General features: G+C 45.0%; 1 protein-coding gene across 1 annotated transcript; it reads left to right on the top strand.

Annotated features, from left to right (window-relative positions):
- Positions 1-1,045: 1,045 nt before the first annotated feature.
- On the top strand, positions 1,046-19,758 carry MATN1 (matrilin 1; the record flags this gene model as incomplete). The annotated part of the gene is made up of 7 exons (XM_083627525.1): positions 1,046-1,278; positions 3,986-4,332; positions 13,185-13,407; positions 14,574-14,699; positions 17,546-17,953; positions 18,820-18,972; positions 19,667-19,758. Exons 1-7 carry the CDS (start codon positions 1,191-1,193, stop codon positions 19,756-19,758), a joined length of 1,437 nt encoding a protein of 478 aa, XP_083483651.1. The 5' UTR covers positions 1,046-1,190.
- Between the last annotated feature and the right edge of the window lie 261 nt (positions 19,759-20,019).

The raw sequence follows: 20,019 nt of genomic DNA, 5'->3' as shown, positions 1-20,019 counted from the left end.
GAGTCCATACAGATAGCATCCTTGTGCATAAATGGAAAATTTAAGTCGTTTCTACACCCACTTTTGCCTCTGGCCACACCCACTACTGGCATGTGGCCTTTGGCAGGTCACCCAGAAGGGAATGTGGCCCTCAGACTTCCCCAATCCCTTTAATAAAGTATTAACATGCTTCTGATATCCAGCTTGGCTGCATCATTCGGGAGGTTTTTCATGTCATTTTCAAAGGCAGCCCCATGTAGAGCACATGACAGAGCACAATATGACTCAAGTATGGGTCACCATAATTGAAACATCACCTGTGGTTTCTAGTGAAACAGACTACATGCTTTTTCCATGAAATGGATTCTAAATGGGAAATGGATTGTAGAATAGACCAGAGGTTGTTCGCTTTGCTTCGGGGGTTCATATACTCGCTTCCTTTTGTTGTATGAAAGAGGCATATTTCTAGACAGCTCTCTGTCTTGTCTCTTCCTCCTCCCCCTCTCTTCCCTCGCTTCACAATACATTGAAAGGATGTCTTTAATGTAGGAAAGTGTCATGCAAATTGATTCCTTTGCTAATTCCTGTATCGTTTTACGCCCCCAACCTCCCCATTGTGAAAAATCCACGTGCTCTCCTTTTGAGACCTCCTAGTCAGAATTAATAAGAAAACTGCTGTTTCTTAATGCCGACATTTCCCTCCACTAACATTCTGTGTGCCCGTGCAGCTATTTTTATGCAACCCACCCAACTCCATCCTGTCCCCATCCCTAGTGGTCTCGAACACGGAAAAGTCTTTGGCCCAACTCGCTGGAGACAGTTTACTTACTGTGGCAGACCCCAGGCTAGATTGAAGCTGGTGATTGGCAGATTAAAGCCCTTTCCCTTCAGATGGATGTGACTGGCTTCACTGTTCAGGTCTCAAATTCCCTGCATTCCAGGTCCCTTTCTGGTCGCTTTTACTACTTCCCACTTCCTAGTCAAGCAATGAGGCTGTTGTCGCAAGTCCAGGCAATGGGAAGGGCCAAGGGACTTTTCCTTGTCAATATCTGTCCTTCCACACTTCCATTCAATCTCCTCCCTCCCACCTCCACCCCATCATTCACACATGCTATAGGTTGGCTTGCTGCCTTTCTGAGGAGTGGCCCATTAATACCTCAGGGCCAAAGCCGGTGCCTGCCACTCTACTCTCTGCCTTCAGTCCAGCCATCATGACAGCATTTTTCCCCGGCTTCCTGATCTCTGTGCTGCTGCTTTTTCAGGAGCAGGGAGTTAATGGGGTCCCTCCTCAGATGAGAGGTAAGTGATGCAAATGAATTTGTCAGTCCTCTCCATTCCACCTGGGCCAGCAGGCTAGGCAACAGAGAAGGGAATTAAAGCATAGCAAGATTTGCGAATTGTGAGAAAATGCATGCATGTCGGTTGGCTGAGAGTGTGGATATTCTCCTAGGGCAAGGACACTTGCAAAGCTCTCTTCTCTGTTACTGCTTGTTTCTTTATTTTGGAATTAGCAGCTGAGATGAAGGCACACATACCTAGATCTAACAGAGCAACAGTATTCATTTTCCTAGTACACACAAGCATCTGTCTTGTTCTCAGACTTTGCCTGTTTCAGATCCCAGTACAAGAGATTTCATTCTTGTTTGGAGTGAGTCAGGTGCTTCTGTGGGGAAGAACATCTTTTGAGAAACGAGTCATTCAGCTAAGGTTGCAGTCCTAACCCCCATTCCCTGGAAGTAAGCTTTTTTTTGGGGGGGGGGATTCAGTAAGACATCTGAGTATGGTTCTGGACTTAGGCAGAAAGTACCAGATGCACAAATATAAGATGGGGGACACCTGGCTTACTAGCAAGTACATCTTCTCCATCTTCTCCATGCAGTAGGTAGGATGCATAGTAACAAATCACCTGGCCATTTCCCCCCCTTAGCTCAGTAGGAGGGCAAAAGAAATAGCTTTGCTCAGTGGTAGAACATGCAGACAGTCCTACATCCAATCCCCAGCATCTCCAGGTAGGGCTGGGAGACAAACCCTGCAGAGCCACTGCCAGTCAGTGTAGAGAATACTGTGCTAGATGGACCCCTGGTCGGGCTCAGTATAAGGCATCTTCCTATGGCTATTCTTTGAATGACAGTAGCAGTTCAAACAAAGGATCTGAGAGCAGGAATGTGAGTAGTTTGAGCATGACCATCCTTGAAAAAGAATTTCCGTTCACACTGATTCAGTTGTTACAGCTAATTGTCTCATCCAGAAAACCATGAATGCAGCAGATAGACATGTGTAGGCTATGTCTATAAGTGGCTACCAGGCGAGATATCTAAAGGGAATTCCTATCGCAGAGTCAATCTTGCATTGAATGCCTGTTATGCCATTGCCTTCCTGTTCTGCTGTTTCGTGGGCTTCCCAGAGACATTCCACAGTGCTTAGCATATTGTTACTAGGGAAATGCCAATATCTGCATGCAGAAGTTCCTAAATTTGATCTCCAACATTTCCAGGTAGGATGAAGATACACTCTGGTCTGAAATCCTGGAGAGCTGCTGCCAGTTGGTGCTGGCAATACTTAGCTAGATGGATCAATAGTCTGACTCAGTATAAAGCAGTTTCCAGTCTGGAATTTTTGGCTCTCCAGATAGTGCTGAACTATACCTATTGGCATCATCCCTATTGGCCGTACTGGGCAGGGCCAGAGGCGCCAACTTTTAAATAAGATTGTGGGGGCCCAACATGAGTCATGTGTGCAATGTTGCGAGGAGTCGGGGTGGAGCCAAACGCAGCAGCAGCACAGTCCCAGCAGCCAGTGGCTCCCATTCTCCCCCTTCCCCTGCCACACAAGGGCAGCAGCAGCAGCAGGAGCCACAAGTCACTGAAGCTGTGCCACACCCAGCACTGTGCTCACCCTCTTCTGCCCTCTGAACAATGGCCAGCCCGACCCCCTCAATAAATAAATAAATACTGGGGAGCCCAAAGTGCTTCAACCCCTAGGAGTTGGTGCCTATTGGTAGGGCTGATGGGAGTTGGAGTCAAACAGCATCTGGAAGACCACCAATTCCCCATCCCTTCCGCTCCAGTTGATCAGCACAAAGTATTCTATAATCACATTTTAGGTTTTCTGGGAGACTAGTCTTGTGATCAAAAAGCAATAAGAACATTTCCAATGTAGGAAATCGTCTGCATGCATCAGGTAAGGGAATTTTGCTTTCAGAAGGGGCCAGACAGATGTCTCTGGCTTCTCAGAAGTGCACTAAGTTGATAGCAATCTCCTGTCCCCAGACACAGGTTGCTATGAAGAATACTTCCTCTGAACATGGATACCTGTAGTGGTCATGGGTGACAGACATAGCTAACTTAGTTACAGGGATGGTGAAGTATGGTGGTCACTTCCAGGTTTTTTTTTTGTAGGAGGGGTACTTCCTCACTCCTTCATAATGATACCATATGATGTCATCTGAACATAGGCAATGCTTACAACCAAGAAAGGCAACCCTAGAAATTTCCCAAAGCATGTCCAACTGTTTGCTTTTAGTACATCTTTCAGATGATGGTCTGAAAGATTGCAAAGATTTATCCCAGTTCTCTTGATTTCACTTACTTAGTGGATTGAACAGTAGCAAAATAAAATACAGTGGTACCTTCGGTTAAGTACTTAATTCATTCCAGAGGTCCGTTCTTAACCTGAAACTGTTCTTAACCTGAAGCACCACTTTAGCTAATGGGACCTCCTGCTGCTGCCATGGCGCCGCTGCACGATTTCTGTTCTCATCCTGAAGCAAAGTTCTTAACCCGAGGTACTACTTCTGGGTTAGCGGAGTCTGTAACCAGAAGTGTCTGTAACCTGAAGCGTCTGTAACCTGAGGTACCACTGTAAGGTTTTAAAATAAGGAGGATGCTGAGGTTGCAATCCTGTGCCATCTATATACCTGAGACTCAACCTCACTGAGCTCAGTGGAGCTTACTTCCAAATTTAGTTTTCTCAAGGCTGAAAAGGGCTCTTCATTTTTCGCACACAGGTGTCCAATGTAGGACAAGACCTACAGACCTGCTCTTCATCATTGACAGTTCCCGAAGCGTGCGCCCCAATGAATTTGAGCAAGTCAAGGTCTTCTTGTCCAAGGTCATTGAGTCACTTGATGTGGGACCAAATGCTACACGGGTTGGCGTCATCAACTACGCCAGTGCAGTCAAGAATGAATTGTCCCTCAAGACTCACCGTACCAAGGCCAGCCTGCTGCAAGCTGTTCGCAAGATCGAACCACTCTCCACTGGGACCATGACAGGCCTGGCTATCCAGTTTGCAATCAACAGAGCATTCAGTGAGGTCGAAGGCGCCCGAGTGAGATCTCCAGAGATTAACAAGGTATGGAAACTGTGTGGACTTGCAAGAACCTTTGTGCCTCCTGTTTGCTTTCTAACCTTTCTTGCAAAAATATAAGCTTGGATAAATAGTTCCTGCCAAATGGAATAAGCAGGCTATCTAGGCAGATATGGAGGGGGCTGATTTTATGCTGTATCTGGAGCTGGGGGAGAAATTTGATTCAGTTTGGATTTAAAAGTGAGCCTAGCTAATTCACAGTTCCTGAAACAATATGGGAACCAAAACACAGCCATATTTCAACATTTTGACTTCTCTGAATTTTGCAATCAAGTTCTCCACCTAAGAAATGTGTACAATAATTCCTGCACTAGGATAAATGTGCATAGAAATGCATTATTTTAGGGGAAACTGCTTTGCAAAAACCTGTATATTAGAAGGAATTAGCACTAAAGTCCTGATGACTTTTCATGAGGACTTCTTTTTTTATTTTTAAGAATTACATACTGGTGTGGCAATGTGGAGAATGCAGCTTAAGAATGGAAAAAGGAAAAACTGGAACTGAAATTGACAAATTTGCTCATTCCTGGCTATATCCCTACTCTACACTGCTTTGAAATTGTGGGTTTAAGTGGTATATAAATTTAAAAAATGAAGTCATAAATAGCAGAAGAAAAAAGAAAGAAAGCAGCAAGCAACTTCTAAGATGAATTTTGCTTTCTGTACATTTTTGAAAAATATAAGCTTGGAGAGACAGCTGACAAAATAAAACAAAATATGCAGAAATTTTGGCCAACACCTCTATGGAAAGCAGGGGACAAAGAATCTATTAGGGGAAATCCTTTGTCCCGTCCTGTCCCCTAGTGTCTGCTTACTTCAGTTTGCCTGTTCTTTGTAGCAGGAATTCCTGGGAGAGGGATATAATTTCATGCTTGAATGACTGTTTGCAGTCATTTTAATTCACACTTTTGTCCCCACAACAGCCCCCGCTACACCACTTCTGTTTTCTGCTTATCCAATTATTTCCTAATTTCAGCTCCAGGCAGACTCCCCTTGCCAAGAGCAACCTGGGTTTTCCTTCTCAGAATGGCCCTTATGTAGAACAAGGTAAAAAGTATGCCTAAGTCAGGCCACAGCTCTGCTTGGGTTTTTAATTTGACCCTTCTATGGAATACCAATTTTGTTAGGGGTGGGTCACAGTTCAGCAGTAGAACATGTGCTTTGTGTGCAGAAGGAAGGCCTCACATTCAAACACAGGTAGCAGGTGCTGGGCAAGCGTTTCACCTCATCTCCGTGCCAGTGGAGCGAATTAGGGGTGTGGAGTCTGTGACCCTTCAGAAGTCACTGAGCTCCAACTCCCATCATCCTTGACCATTGGCCATGTTGGCAGGGGCTGATGGGAATTGGAGTCCAACAATATCTGAGAGCCTATCCCTATCACTGGAGTAGACTAGCAGCTCAACTCAGCACGGGGCAGCTTCATGTTTCGCTTTCTGAAAAAGCTGGAAAGACATTTGAGTGGAGCTCTGGAATGTCATTAAATTCAGATATCCACAGAATCTGTCCAAAAAAGACCCCCCCCTGATGAGCTCATCTGAGCAGTTCAAAGAGATGATTTTCAGGGCACAATGGTTGTTTTTAAGTCCAGTCTTCCAATTAGCATTTGGACTTCTTTTTAAAAAGTAGTTCTGTACAAGTTATCATGGAAAAAGCTAATACGAGTACAGGGAGGTGAGAAAAAATGGGGAAGTGATAAGCTAGGAAATGGGATAAGATGAAACAGTAGCTGTTTACACAGGGCTAAGTCAGGCTATTTTGGTGCTGTGAGGGTGAGCTACCAAAAACAAGAGCACATGAAGCTACTTAATATCAGCTATTTTAACTCAGCATTGCCTACACTGACTGGTAGCAGCTTTCCAGGGTTTAAGGCAGAGGACATTCCCAAACCTAGCTGGGGACACCAAGGACTGAACCCTTTTGCCTTCTTTAATTCACTTGGGGAGTAGGAGAACAACTTTGCAGCTGCCTCTGTGCTTGATTGGCTGGAGGAGAGTGAGCTTTGGTTATGAGAGGAAAGGGAACTTGATAGAAGGAATAATGTGTGGTTGCCCAGAAATGCTTTTATTTATTTATTTTTACTTCCACTCAGTACAAACTCACGTCACTTCTTAAGCAAAACTGTCATTTCAGAACTAATGCTGCTGCCATAATGCCATCGCTCCTGGCTTGCTTTTCATTTAATGTAGCAAGGGTCTTGCATTGTGAAATTAATGTAGTGTAAGTGGCTTTTTTATAGCTATGTTATAGATATAACCAGTGTGTTTTCTTTCTTTCTGGGGGTACTCAAGGGTACACAGTACCAGCATCCCCCCCCCAAAAGAAAAGCACTGGTTAAAAGTGTGACAGTTACTCTAACAACTTCATGGTGAGTACTGACACATTTTATTCTGGAAGAAAAGAGACGGATAACAACTCTTCAATTATGTCTCACAGGAGGCTGACTTAGACTGAATCAGACTATCAATCCATCTGGGCCATGGGTAGGCAAACTAAAGCCCAGGGCCCAGATCTGGCCCAATCGCCATCTCAATCCGGCCCATGGATGGTCCGGGAATCAGCGTGTTTTTACATGAATAGAATGTGCCCTTTTATTTAAAATGCATCTCTGGGTTATTTGTGGGGCATAGGAATTCATTATTTTTCTTTTCCTTTCCCCAAAATATAGTCCGGCCCCCCACAAGGTCTGAGGGACAGTGGACCGACCCCCTGCTGAAAAAGTTTGCTGATCCCTGATCTAGGCTAATGTTGTCTGTACAGTGGTATCTCGGGTTAAGTACTTAATTCGTTCCGGAGGTCCATATTTAACCTGAAACTGTTCTTAACCTAAAGCACCACTTTAGCTAATGGGGCCTGCTGCTGCTGTGCCACCAGAGCACGATTTCTGTTCTCATCCTGAAGCAAAGTTCTTAACCTGAAGCACTATTTCTGGGTTAGCGGAGTCTGTAACCTGAAGCGTATGTAACCCGAGGTACCACTGTACTTCCTGGTAGTGGCTCTCCAGGATTTAAGAGAGGAGCATCTCTTGGAAGTACTGCCTTGGAGATGCGGCGTATTGAACCTGGGACATTTGGCATGCAAAGCCCTTCTCTGGATGGCCATTCAATCTTCAGTGAAGCAGAAGTGGTGATTCTCCTTCACTGGGTTTTTAAAGAAGAGGTTGGAAGACCACCTGTTACGGATTCCTTAGCTGTAGTTTCTGCATTGCAGAGTGTTGGACTAAGTACTGTTGGGGTCCTTTCCAACTCTGCAGTTTTATGATTCTCTGATTCTCTATGAGACTAAACTTTGCTTGGAGTAGACCTGCTGAAATTAATGGACCTAAGTTTTCCACGTCCATTAATTTCGGTGAGCTCACTCTGAGCATATGGCTAACACTCGACGCAGCTCCAAGTTAGCTGAGTTAAACTTCAGTCATGTTGATTTTAATAAGAACAAAGTTCAGCTCAATCTGCATCCAGCTCATTGCCTTCTATGTCCATTTTGGTGATGCCAGATTCTTCCTGTGCCATCCCTGCTCCACAAAACCTTATTTTTTGTTGTTGTTTAGTCGTGTCCGACTCTTCGTGACTCCATGGACCAGAGCATGCCAGGCACTCCTGTCTTCCACTGCCTCCCGCAGTTTGGTCAAACTCATGCTGGTAGCTTCGAGAAAACTATCCCACCATCTCATCCTCTGTCGTCCCCTTCTCCTTGTGCCCTCCATCTTTCCCAGCATTAGGGTCTTTTCCAGGGAGTCTTCTCTTCTCATGAGGTGGCCAAAGTATTGGAGCCTCAGCTTCAGGATCTGTCCTTCCAGTGAGCACTCAGGGCTGATTTCCTTCAGAATGGAGAGGTTTGATCTTCTTGCAGTCCATGGGACTCTCAAGAGTCTCCTCCAGCACCATAATTCAAAAGCATCAATTCTTCGGCCATCAGCCTTCTTTATGGTCCAGCTCTCACTTCCATACATCACTACTGGGACAACCATAGCTTTTACTATACGGACCTTTGTTGGCAAGGTGATGTCTCTACTTTTTAAGAGGCTGTCTGCTTCTTGGGAGAAAAGCAATGACAAACCTAGACAGCATCTTAAAACCTTAATACTTGAACCTAAATAAGAGTGATGTGTTGTCTGCATTTTGGTGAAACCCAAGAGCAGATTTTTAGGTGGATTATTTTTGAAACGTGGAAAGCAGCTTCCAGTCTCTGTTTTCAGGTTTTCATAACCTGCAGGGCGAAACATTCCCAGACTGTATTATTTCCCCTGTTTACAGGGATAGAAAAGGTGCCGAAATAAAGATATTGTTACATACAGTTGAAGGGGCCTTTTAGCTTGCTGAAAGGAACTCTGTGGACTGTGGAGGTCTTTGTCCTTTAGGAGAGCGAAAGAGCCCCATCTCGGCTGACAACCCCTCGCCTTTAAACCCATTGAGTTTAAATTTCACGGTGATATGGCTTAAGTGTATTCCAAGCCATTAGGTTTAGCATAATATCATTTTATGAAAAGACAATATACAGCATTGTGTCTGCTGGGTTGACCATGTGTTCTACTTTAGAGAGGACAGCCCTCTGTTCAGAGGCATCCTCTATTTGAAAGGCTGCTCAAATCAAGTCCACCTTAAACTTAAAGAGTGGGATTATGTACAGCTCTCCCTCTACCCCCGCAATCTGGTTCAGGGTTCAATCTAGTGTTTTGCAGTAGTCCGAATATGACCTGGGACAATCCAGCGATGAACCAACACAGATCCGGGCCCCAAATCAATTTGGGGGGCCCTGCAGAGTCATGCAGCAGTGAGGGCAAAAGGGACTGTGGAATTCTGGCTAGCTCAGAGGGTATTGCCTTTGACTTTGCTGTTTTCCTCCGGCAGTGGAAGTAGAACAAAGCCATTGTGGCAAGTTGCTGTTGCCAACTCTCTTTCTTTCTCTCCCCTCGCCCCATTTTCTGGCATGGTTTCTATGCTCATAGCTGCACCATACATTTAAAATACACTTATACCACTTTAACAGTAATAGAGAATCCTGGGAACTGTAGTTTGCTGGGCGTACTGGGAATTGTAGGTCTGTAAAGTCAGTACCCTTAAGAAACTATAGCTCTCAGGTTTCTCTGGGGGAATCCATGACTGTTACAGTGGTATAAAAGGTAAAGGGACCCCTGACCATTAGGTCCAGTCGTGGTTGACTCTGGGGTTGCCGCGCTCATCTCGCTTTATAGGCCGAGGGAACCGGCGTACAGTTTCCAGGTCATGTGGCCAGCATGACTAAGCCGCTTCTGGCGAACCACAGCAGTGCACGGAAATGTCGTTTACCTTCCCACCAGAGTGGTACTTATTTATCTACTTGTACTTTGACATGCTTTCGAACTGCTAGGTTGGCAGGAGCAGGGACTGAGCAACGGGAGCTCACCCCGTCCTGGAGATTTGAACCACCGACCTTCTGATCGGCAAGTCCTAGGTTCTGTGGTTTAACCCACAGCGCCACCCGCGTCCCTTACAGTGGTATAAGAGGGCTTTAAAAGTATGGCATGGATGTGACCTACGCCCATAACAAACATAGGCTTACATAAGAAATTGAACAGGCTCTTTGAACTTTGTGGCTCCTTTACCTAAAGGCTATAAAGAGATAGATGGAAATTTATGGAAGGAATATCCTGGAAGGATCCAGGGGGAAGGCAGCTCCTTAGAAGGCTACAGTCCTTATGATGAATGTGGATATACTATTAGTAAACTGCTTTTTCCTGTGTTGTGGGATGTGAAGGAAGTTGGCTTTTTCCTTAGCTGCATGAGATTTCAACACCCAGAAGAAAACTTTCTTTAAAAAATTGGTTTGTTTTCTGACCTGTGCCAAAATGAACTGGAAAAAGTGACAAGACCCAGATTTACCTGCCCTGCCAAAAGTTTGATTCCCTTCCCTCCACCCCCCCCTTTTCCTTTACGTGTTGTGTTTTTTTTTAAATCACGTAAGCCAGCAAGCAGGGGGCAGTCTCATTTTAACTATGTATGCCACTCTGGAAAGCTTAATGACACATGCTCTAAATAAATAGTAAATAAATTGCAATATTTTTGGAGGTGGGGTTGAAACTGCTGTGTAAAAGTCTCTGTCATATTGTGGAAGGCTGATTTTGATTTGTTTTAATTGACAAGTTGAAACCCACCCCCACCTCTCTCTCACACACATTCTGTGTGCAAGGGAAGCCCCTCTACTTCATGTCTCCCCCACCCAATTTGTTAAATAAATGGCTCTCTCTTCTGGCAAACAAGGGGCATTGCACTGTGTGCTATGATCCTTTGTCAGTTTTAAGGAGCAAAATACAGGGTACATTGTAGCCATATGCGATGAAGCCTTGAATACAATGGAAAGTGCCTTTGGGAAGTTTGGTTTGCATGTAAGAAGGGACAGGACAGGAAAGAGTGCATAACCCTTCCCCTGCCAGTTGCTTTCAACTTGAAACTAAGGGTTCATCTACAATAGTGGCATGCAGTGAAATTTTTCAGAGGGGAACAGTTAGAGCCAGAGGCTCCAGCTTGTGAGGATAATTGGGGGTTCCTGACATCATGTGTGTGGTGTCCCAACATCACACACATGAGCATTGCACCTCCCTCCCTAAGCTGGGCAGAAGCTTCCCAGGGCTTTGGGAAGAAGGTGCTAGGCATTAATATGTTAGGGGACTAGCCTAGTCCCCTAGTCCACTGACAGCACACAACTGATTCACACTTAGCTTTTGCCCTATGCTGTCTAGGCACAGGTCCATGCTTTAAAACTGTGTGTCTGAGTGCATATATATATATATATATATATATATATATATGCAAGGTAAATATTGTTTGGAGGACTTAGAAGGCTTATAAACACACTTTCCAAGAAACCAAAAACCACGTGACCGAAGACTAAACAAGCAAAGTGACTGAGCAACGTGGGGTCTTTGGTTTAAGCAGGTTTAACTCGTGTTTGCATTTCTATCTGGTGAACCATTGGCATCCTGAAAGCATGTGGCTGCTCTCATTTCTAATTCTTATAACATAAAATTCCAACATATGACTATCACCCACTATTTCTCTTGTCTCCAAAGGTTACTAAGACTGAATCCTGTACTCCCTTACATGCACAGTTGGATTTGTATAATATTCTGCTGTAAAAACTAAATATAGCCCTTTCATAATATATGCAATGGTGTGTGTTCCTGGTGGTGTAGACTCAATAACTTCTGTGATTGATTGTTTATAGGTGTAATGGCTTTAGGGGTTGCTTGTGCGTAAGTTGCCGCCGCTCTGGGCTAGGTTGGCTGGTTAAACCATTTCTCGCTGGACAGCCATCCACTCCGTGGCTGTTCAGTTGCTGGCAGAATCCGTCAGTGGGCGTTTCTTAAACCTTTTCCAACATAAAAGTTGTTTGACGCCCAGTCTCCTCCTACTCTCCCTGCGCGGAAGTCTTCTGCACAGGGAGGGCATGGGTAGCGGAGGACCTGTGCTCTCCCCGCTGGTGTCCAGTGAAGAGTCCCGGAGCCTGCTCTCTGCTTCCCCCATTGGCCCCCCTCTATCCCTGGTGTTGCGCTGATTTTCTTCCCCAACAGGAGACCTGCCTCTCTCCCTGCTTGGCCCCTCTCCAGCATCGCTGTGGAGCCTCGCCTCCTCCTCTAGTTCTGATGGCAGTTCCCTGACAATAGGAAAATAGGATTATTATTGGTTCCAATTAAATGTTGAGCAAGCTGAGTAGAAGAACTGACTCTGATAGCATGACATGCTTCAGCAGGGGTCAGCAAACTTTTTCAGCAGGGGGGCAGTCCACTGTCCCTCAGACCTTGTGGGGGGCCGGGCTATATTTTGAAAAAAACAATAATGCTGCAAGAGTACCAAGAGCCCTGGTGACTGCTTACCTGTGTCTTGCGAGCAGCAGGGATTGGCGGCGGGGGCAGCAGGACGATGAGTGGTGTGCAAAAGAGCTCCGGAGAGGGGCTGCTTAAAATGGTGGCCGCTCAAGCACTGCTGCTGCTGGTGCCAACAAAGCCCAGCCCCCTTCCTCCTCTAGGCAGGGCAGGGAGAAGCCAGGAGGAGGGAGGGAGGAGGCACCGCCGCCGCCGTGTGAGGCAGAGGGAGGGAGAGGGAAAGAACACGCTTGCTGACGATCCATGTGGCAATTCCTTGATCGTCCGCAGGCTGGATCCAGAAGGCAATTGGGTCTGATTCGGCCCATGGGCCTTAATTTGCCGACCCATGTGCTTCAGGATAGATGTCATCCAAGTGAAGGCAGAATTAGGAAGGTTGTGACCTGGCTGCTTGAAATATATCTCCCTATAGGAACCTGCCTAGGTGCTAAGATGCTCAAGTGAGCACTATCTCTTGGTCCCATCATCATCAGAAGCCTGGTTGGTGGTGACACAAGAGAGAGCCTTTTTTGTAGCTGCTGCCATACTGTGAAATTCCCTCTCAAGAGGTGAGATTATCTCCCTCCTTGCTCTCTTTCCACCAAAAGGCTAAGACCTTCCTATTTTGTTGTTGTTTAGTCGTTCAGTCGTGTCCGACTCTTCGTGACCCCATGGACCAGAGCACGCCAGGCACTCCTGTCTTCCACTGCCTCCCTATTTTAGACAGCCCTTTAGAAACTAAGGAGCAAACAATACTGACCACTGGGCTGCTGTCAGGGCAAATTGCACTTTAACTACTGTTTTAAAATGTGTGGTCATGCATTTTGATTATTATTTTCACTAGTTCGCTTTATTACTCTGAATTTTGTAATTGATGTTTTGAACCATTGCAAGCCACCCTGAACCCCAGGATAGAAATATAGTAATAAAATAAAATAAATGAATGAATAACCAGTACTGCGTGCAGCTGGAGAGTCCTTTGCCACTCTCTTACCCACAGGTAGCCATTGTAGTGACAGATGGACGCCCCCAGGATGGGGTGAAGGATGTGTCAGCGAGGGCCCGAGCTCTTGGGATTGAAATTTTTGCCATTGGCGTGGGCCGTGTGGACATGCACACTTTGCGGCAGATGGCCAGCCCACCTCTGGATGAACATGTGGATTATGTGGAGAGCTACAGTGTCATTGAGAAGCTGACCAAGAAGTTTCAGGAGGCATTCTGCGGTAAGTTGTTAAGGAAGTCTTGTGCTGCGAAATAAGAGGTTGCATCCAAATTAGTCAGAGCAGACCCATTAAAATTAAAGGGCACAACTTATGGAACTTATATTTGTAAAAAGGTAAAAGAGTATTGGGAAATAATTCATAATGAATTGAAAAAAATGTTTTTAAAAAACAAAAAAAATCTGGAGTCGTTTTTGTTGGGGATAACTCAGACGGAAATTCTCAGGTGTCAGAAAAGGTTATTTATGTATGCTACTACTGTGGCCCATGTTTTGTTAGCCCAAAAATGGAAAATGAGAGAGATCCCAACTAAAGAAGAATGGCAACTTAAACTGATGGAATATGTGCAGCTTGCGAACCTAACATATAGAATAAGAGAACAAGAAGAACATACGTTTAAAGAAGATTGGAAAATGTTTATTGAATATATGGGGGGGGGAATTGTGTACACTTGAAAACGTTGGCAGCATTAAGATAAATTCAACAGTGTAAATAAGTTTTGATGGATGCAATAATGGGATATTGAATGCTTTAGTTTATGTAAAATATGCAGGAATTTATGTATATATATATATATATATATGAAATTAAAAGGCAGAACTAACTTAGGGAAATTAATTTCCATGGGTCTACTCTAAGTAGAACTTGGTTGGATACAACCCAAGGGCCAGAGACTGTTCTGACCCTCAGCGCAAGAAGCAAAGTTGTACATTGGAAATTACCAAGCAAAGGAAACTCATGTAATCCACTTTTGGTACAAGGCTTCACAAAGCATGTATTTTGGACCACAACTCCCATCAGTCATCACCAGCATGGCCAATAGTCAGGGGGTGATGGGAGTTGTAGTCCAAAACATCTGGAGGGTGCCAGCAGGGCTGGCACAAGTCATTTTCCCATTGTAGGCAAAATGCCTCAACTCCACCCCAACAATGATGCCATCCCATTGCAGATCCAGATCCTCCCACTCCCTCTCTGACCCCTTTCTTGCACCCATGCTGCTGCCAGCCCAATCACCACAACTGTACCGTCATGGCCACCTGTGTCCACGCAATCAAAATAGTGAATGGAAGTGTTCCAATGACTTTGGTTTCTTAGGATTCCTGAGCAATGGCGGGTACTTTCTGCCAGTATAAATATATGTTTTAACATTGCATGTTATTACTTTGCAGCTGTGTCAGACCTGTGTGCCACTGGAGACCACGATTGCCAGCAGATCTGTGTCAGTACAGGGGCTTCTTATACCTGTGCATGTAAAGAGGGGTTCACGCTTAACACTGATGGAAAAACCTGCAGTGGTAAATAATGTTGTTTTCAGCTTGGTAGAGTGGGCCAATGTTTTGAATGCATGCAAATTTCAACGTTCAGGAAGCATGCCATCTTCCTGATCTTAATCTCAAGTTTGCAAGCATACACGTGACACGAAATATGCAGGCTGTTTAATTGCTCTTCATATCCCTCCTCGCCACTGCTTGAGGGGTTCATCTGGAACCATGGTTTTGGTCACCAGCGGTTGTAGATGACATGCTTTAAGAAGGGTGTTGCAGACCAGGGATGGGGCTCCTGTGGTCCTCCAGATGTTGTTGGACTCCCATCTTCCCAAACAAGCATGGCCACTCTCTAGGAATGATGGGAGTTGTAGTTTAACAAAATCTGAAGAGCCACAACTGCTCCATCTTTACTGAGGACAAATGGGAATGAGTTCAGAGGAGGGCAATGAAGATGGTCAGGAATATGGAAAACAAGTCATATGACAAAAGGTTGAAAGAACTGGGTTTTTAGGCTGGAGAAGAGAAGGCCACAGGGGAACCTGATAGTACTCTTCTAATACCTAAAGAGTTTTCGCATAGAAGAAGGCAAAGATTTGCTCTCTGCAGACCACAAGGGAACAACTAGATCTAATTGGCTTAAGTTAAGAATGGGGGAGAAATTAAATTTTGTTTGCATTTTTGTGAGAAACTAATTAACTCATACTTTGAAATTTACACTTATCCAAAAGTTGCACTGCAGTTCACCAATGTATAAAAAGTGCATTATATCAGGGAAAAGTGCTGGGAACACAATCTTACAGTGGGGAAAGATGCCCTTAGTGAACCTTAGAGGTAGTCCAGATATTTTTGACTCCAACTCCCATCAGTCCCAGCCTGCATGCCCAAGATTAGACATGATGGGAGCTGTAGTCTCAGAGAGTCTCGAGAGCACTACATGTGCTGCCTCTGCACTAAAGGCTCATGAGCTGCATATTCTTGCAATATTCTCCCTCCATGAGCACATTGCGACACTTGTCCAAGAAGCAGGTCCTTTCCTCTAGTTTAGATCACTTACATTGTTTCTGTGTCTCTTAAACCATCATTTCCTTGGACTTCCATGTGCCAGGAGAGTCATAGGTAGGGTGGATTAGGGGCTATATTTGCAATGAGGTGATACAAGCAGCTCATTCTCACAGGGCCATGGGCCTGCTGCTGCATGAATGCTTTGTCCAGGGCACTCCCTGCAAAACCTCCTTTCCCCCTCCACAAGCATAACTACATTGCTTGCGTCACTTCTGGAATCCTTAAGTAACCTTCTCCAATGGCCTCCAAAGAGCTGTAAAAGCAACAAGGAGTATAGATTGCCCAGTTTAAAACTTTGCACCAACTTCCCCTGGCAGAACAAGGGGACCACTGAAATGTATAACCTCCTTGAGTAAACTTTAGAAAAACCTAGCCAGTGGCTGAACTAGGAATAGTATCCAATAGCTGAAACACAACCAACTCAGTTTTGGGAAGCTGGGATTTGGGAAGGTTCCATAACACAAAAGAGAGAGAAGTAGACTGGATCAATATCTAACATCTCGAACGCATGCCAGTCGAAATGACTTTCCCTCATTTCCTTTCTGAAAAGGAGTACTTTCAAGAGCTGATGCTTACATAGCCTTTGAGTTTCTCTTGTGCTTTGTATCTCATTTTCAAGAGACCGGAGGGGGTCAAACAAGGTGAGACGTAAATTATGGACACAGCTTCTCCCTGATCCAGACTGGAGCTCTGACATAGTGTTGTATTATACGGATGGTTCTAACACTGCACCTGGCCCAAGGTCCTGTCTGAATCACACTTTATCTCTGTGCCTGCTGTTTGCATTAGAATGTAAGCTCCCATTTGCCCCAATGGAAGCTTTTGGTCTAGTACAAACAAGGGCCCTGCCCCCCCCATCTAGCTTGGGATTGCAACAGAGGGAAAAGGGTTAAAGCCTCACTGCAACCAGTATGGATTAGGACCTGCTTGCCTGCTATTTACCACGGAAATTGATCACACTGGCCTAAGTTACAGACTCTCCAAATGTCCCTGTTTTCCAGGGACAGTCCCAGATTAACAGAAGCTGTCCCAGTTTCTGATTTGATCCCAGAAAGTCCCACTTTTCCTTAGGACATCCCTATTTTCATTGGAGAAATGTTGAAGGGGATGGAATAGGATTTCCCTACTCTCATTGGAGAAATGTTGAAGGGTAGGAATTTAACCCACTGAGTTTGATGGAACTAAATGGGACTGTGGCCCTTCAGTTGTTGCTGAATTCCAGATCCCATCATCTCTGACCATGTAACATCTGGAGGACAACCGTTTCCTTATATCTGGAATGAAGAATGTTGACTTAATCAGCCATGTATGTTGGCTAAATTCAGCCTTTAAAACAGGGATGGGGAACATCAGGCCTCAGTGTTATATTCAGCCCCCCAACCTCTGTATATGGCCCTTGAGACTCTCCCCAGGCCACAAACCCTTCAGAGACACAGTCCCTCACCAACCCCACCATGCAACTGCCTTGAGTGTTTTTGCCTGGTTGCGAATGCATTCTTGAACTCTGGGAATGCTTCTTGCTTACATGGATGGAGCATAGAGATGGCTGTGTGAGCTCCTGTAGAAGCTAAGCTTGTGCAACTGGTCTAGCTGAATCCTGGATCCTGAACTGATTTGGGCCAATCTGAGTTGACCTGAGGTTCAGCTGGAATGAGTTAAGGCAGCCCCAGATCACCACCCAGAGCAAGAAAGGAATGTGGCCTTCGTAATTGAAAAGGGTCCCCCCTCATTTTAAAAAGTGTGTTTCTTTAAATGAAAAAGATGACTAGCTCCAGCTTTCTGGTCCCCCTCCCCACTTCTCTTCTCCCCAGCCTGCAGTGGAGGAGGCGCCACGGACCTTGTCTTCCTGATTGATGGGTCAAAGAGTGTGAGGCCAGAGAACTTTGAGCTGGTGAAGAGGTTCATCAACCAGATAGTGGATTCCCTAGATGTGTCGGACAGGAATGCACATGTGGGCCTGGTCCAGTATTCTAGTTCAGTAAGGCAAGAATTTCCACTGGGGCAATACAAGAACAAGAAGGACATCAAAGCAGCAGTGAGAAGGATGTCTTACATGGAGAAAGGCACCATGACTGGCCAAGCTTTGAAATTCCTAGTGGACAGTTCCTTTGCCATCTCCAGCGGTGCAAGGCCTGGAGTCCCCAAGGTAGCAATTGTCTTCACTGATGGCCGGTCACAAGATTACATCAATGATGCTGCCAAGAAAGCCAAAGAACTAGGTAGGTTTTCATAATTTAGTACCACTGTTTTGTGATGGCCTGATTAAGATATAATGGCCTGTATTCAAAATTAGTCATACTTGGAGCAGACACACTGAAATTAAAGGGCATGACTAACCTAGGTCCATTCATTTCCTCTGAGTATGTCTAATGTTGGATACAACCCAATGATCTCAGTCTCATAAACCATGGTTTCTTAGACCAAGAATGAGTTATACATGTGTGCTCACTTTTCCCCTTCCCTCCTTCTATCTCTTATGCACCAGTTTGCAAGACTTTCAAGGTTTATTAAACCAGAGTTCCCACTGTATCCAAACCAGAAAACTGTAGTTTCAAAACTAGGATATGCAACTGATGCAACTGGGGTTATATTCTGGTTTCCTGGTTTATAAACAAAGATTAAACCACAGTGTGGTGCATTAAAGACTGAATGCTAAACCATAGTTTAAGGCTACATGAAGGAAACGAATTAAGAGTCAGGGTCATACATTCTGACCTCCTCTCCCCACTTTGCTTTGAGGAGAATAGAAGTGTGTGTGTGTCCTGGCTTAAAGTACCCAGGAAGGTTTTTTGGGTTAGATTTGAACTGGGGAAACTGGTTAGTTTGTTAACAAGGCAGGATAAAAACCCGCCTCTAGCTCACACATAACTAGAAACTCTGCTTAGTTTAAACCAGAACACAGATACTTCTGATTCCTTCTTTGTGTTAGAGGAGGAGAGCACAGCATGTGAGTCCACAGCTCATGTTTGCTCATTCACATAGCGCTAAACCATGGTTTACTGTCGTGTTCCTCAGCCTGGCATATAAGTCTTGGTTGTTCTTTCACAAAGCAGATCAGCAGTTTAGCAATTCTTGCTTGTTTCAGGTTACAAGATGTTTGCTGTTGGAGTAGGCAATGCTGTTGAAGACGAACTCAAAGAAATTGCCTCAGATCCGGTGGGAGAGCATTACTTTTACACTGCCGATTTCAGAACCATCAACCAAATTGGAAAGAAACTACAAAGTAAAATCTGTGTTGGTAAGGAAGGTCATGCCTGGTATGTTTACAGCACAATCCTTTAACCCTGGCTACCCTGGCAAATAAATGTGCAAATGAGGCACAATAACTACTATGGCAGTACAGCCTAGAGACACCACAAACCCATACAGTCCATTGGCAGGGGGCAGACAGAGCAGCAAGGGAGGTTCCTCTGACTCAGCCTTCCCCTTTATGATGCCCTCCAGATGGTTTGGACTACAACTTCTATAATCCCTAAGCATTGCTCATGTTGGCTGAGGGTGATGGGAGTTGTAGTCCAAACCATCTGGAGGGCAGCAACAGGTTGGAGAAGACTGATCTAACACAACCCCTTTGTCCAAGAAAAAATGATGGAGGAACAGAGTCAACACCCACACCCACCCCTCCTTGCTTTACTGGCAAGAAATTCAGGGCAGTACATGTGTCTTTAACCATTATCCCAAAACCTCTATGAGCTTTCTGCTGATAAGAGCTGTTTGATGGTGGAACGGACACCCTCAGAAGGTGGTGGACTCTTCTTCCTTGGAGGTTTTTCAGCACAGGTTAGATGGCCATCTGTCTTGGATGCTTTAGTTGAGATTCCTGCATTGGGTTCCCTTCCAGTTCTATGATTCTAAGTGCTTCCACTGATGTCCAGCCAGGATAATCTATCTAGTGTATGATTCATTGAATGGCTTTGTTTTCTCTTCCTCAGAAGAAGATCCATGCGAATGTGAAGCCATTGTGAAGTTCCAGACAAAGGTAGACAACCTCATAAAGGCACTGACACGGAAACATATCCTTTGAGAGCTATTTGGGAAAGAGTGTATTTTGGGTGTGCGCTGAGTTGTTTATGGAAGGAATAAACTTTAGGTTACTGGGTGAGCCACCTCTCTGGGAAATCAACTAGGTGGCCAGATGGTAACACTTGTTTTTCCAGGTAGGTTCATCAGTTGACAGGGATGGTGGAGAATTCCTACAAAAAGGGAAACAAACAGAAAATGCTGATATTTGTTTATTTGTTGCATACCCAGAACAGAAATCAACCAAGTGAATATGGCCAGTATT

The sequence above is a fragment of the Podarcis filfolensis genome (assembly GCF_964270895.1).
Source record: "Podarcis filfolensis genome assembly, chromosome: 8".
NCBI lineage: Eukaryota > Metazoa > Chordata > Lepidosauria > Squamata > Lacertidae > Podarcis > Podarcis filfolensis.
This window is presented reverse-complemented; position numbering and strand designations above follow the sequence as displayed.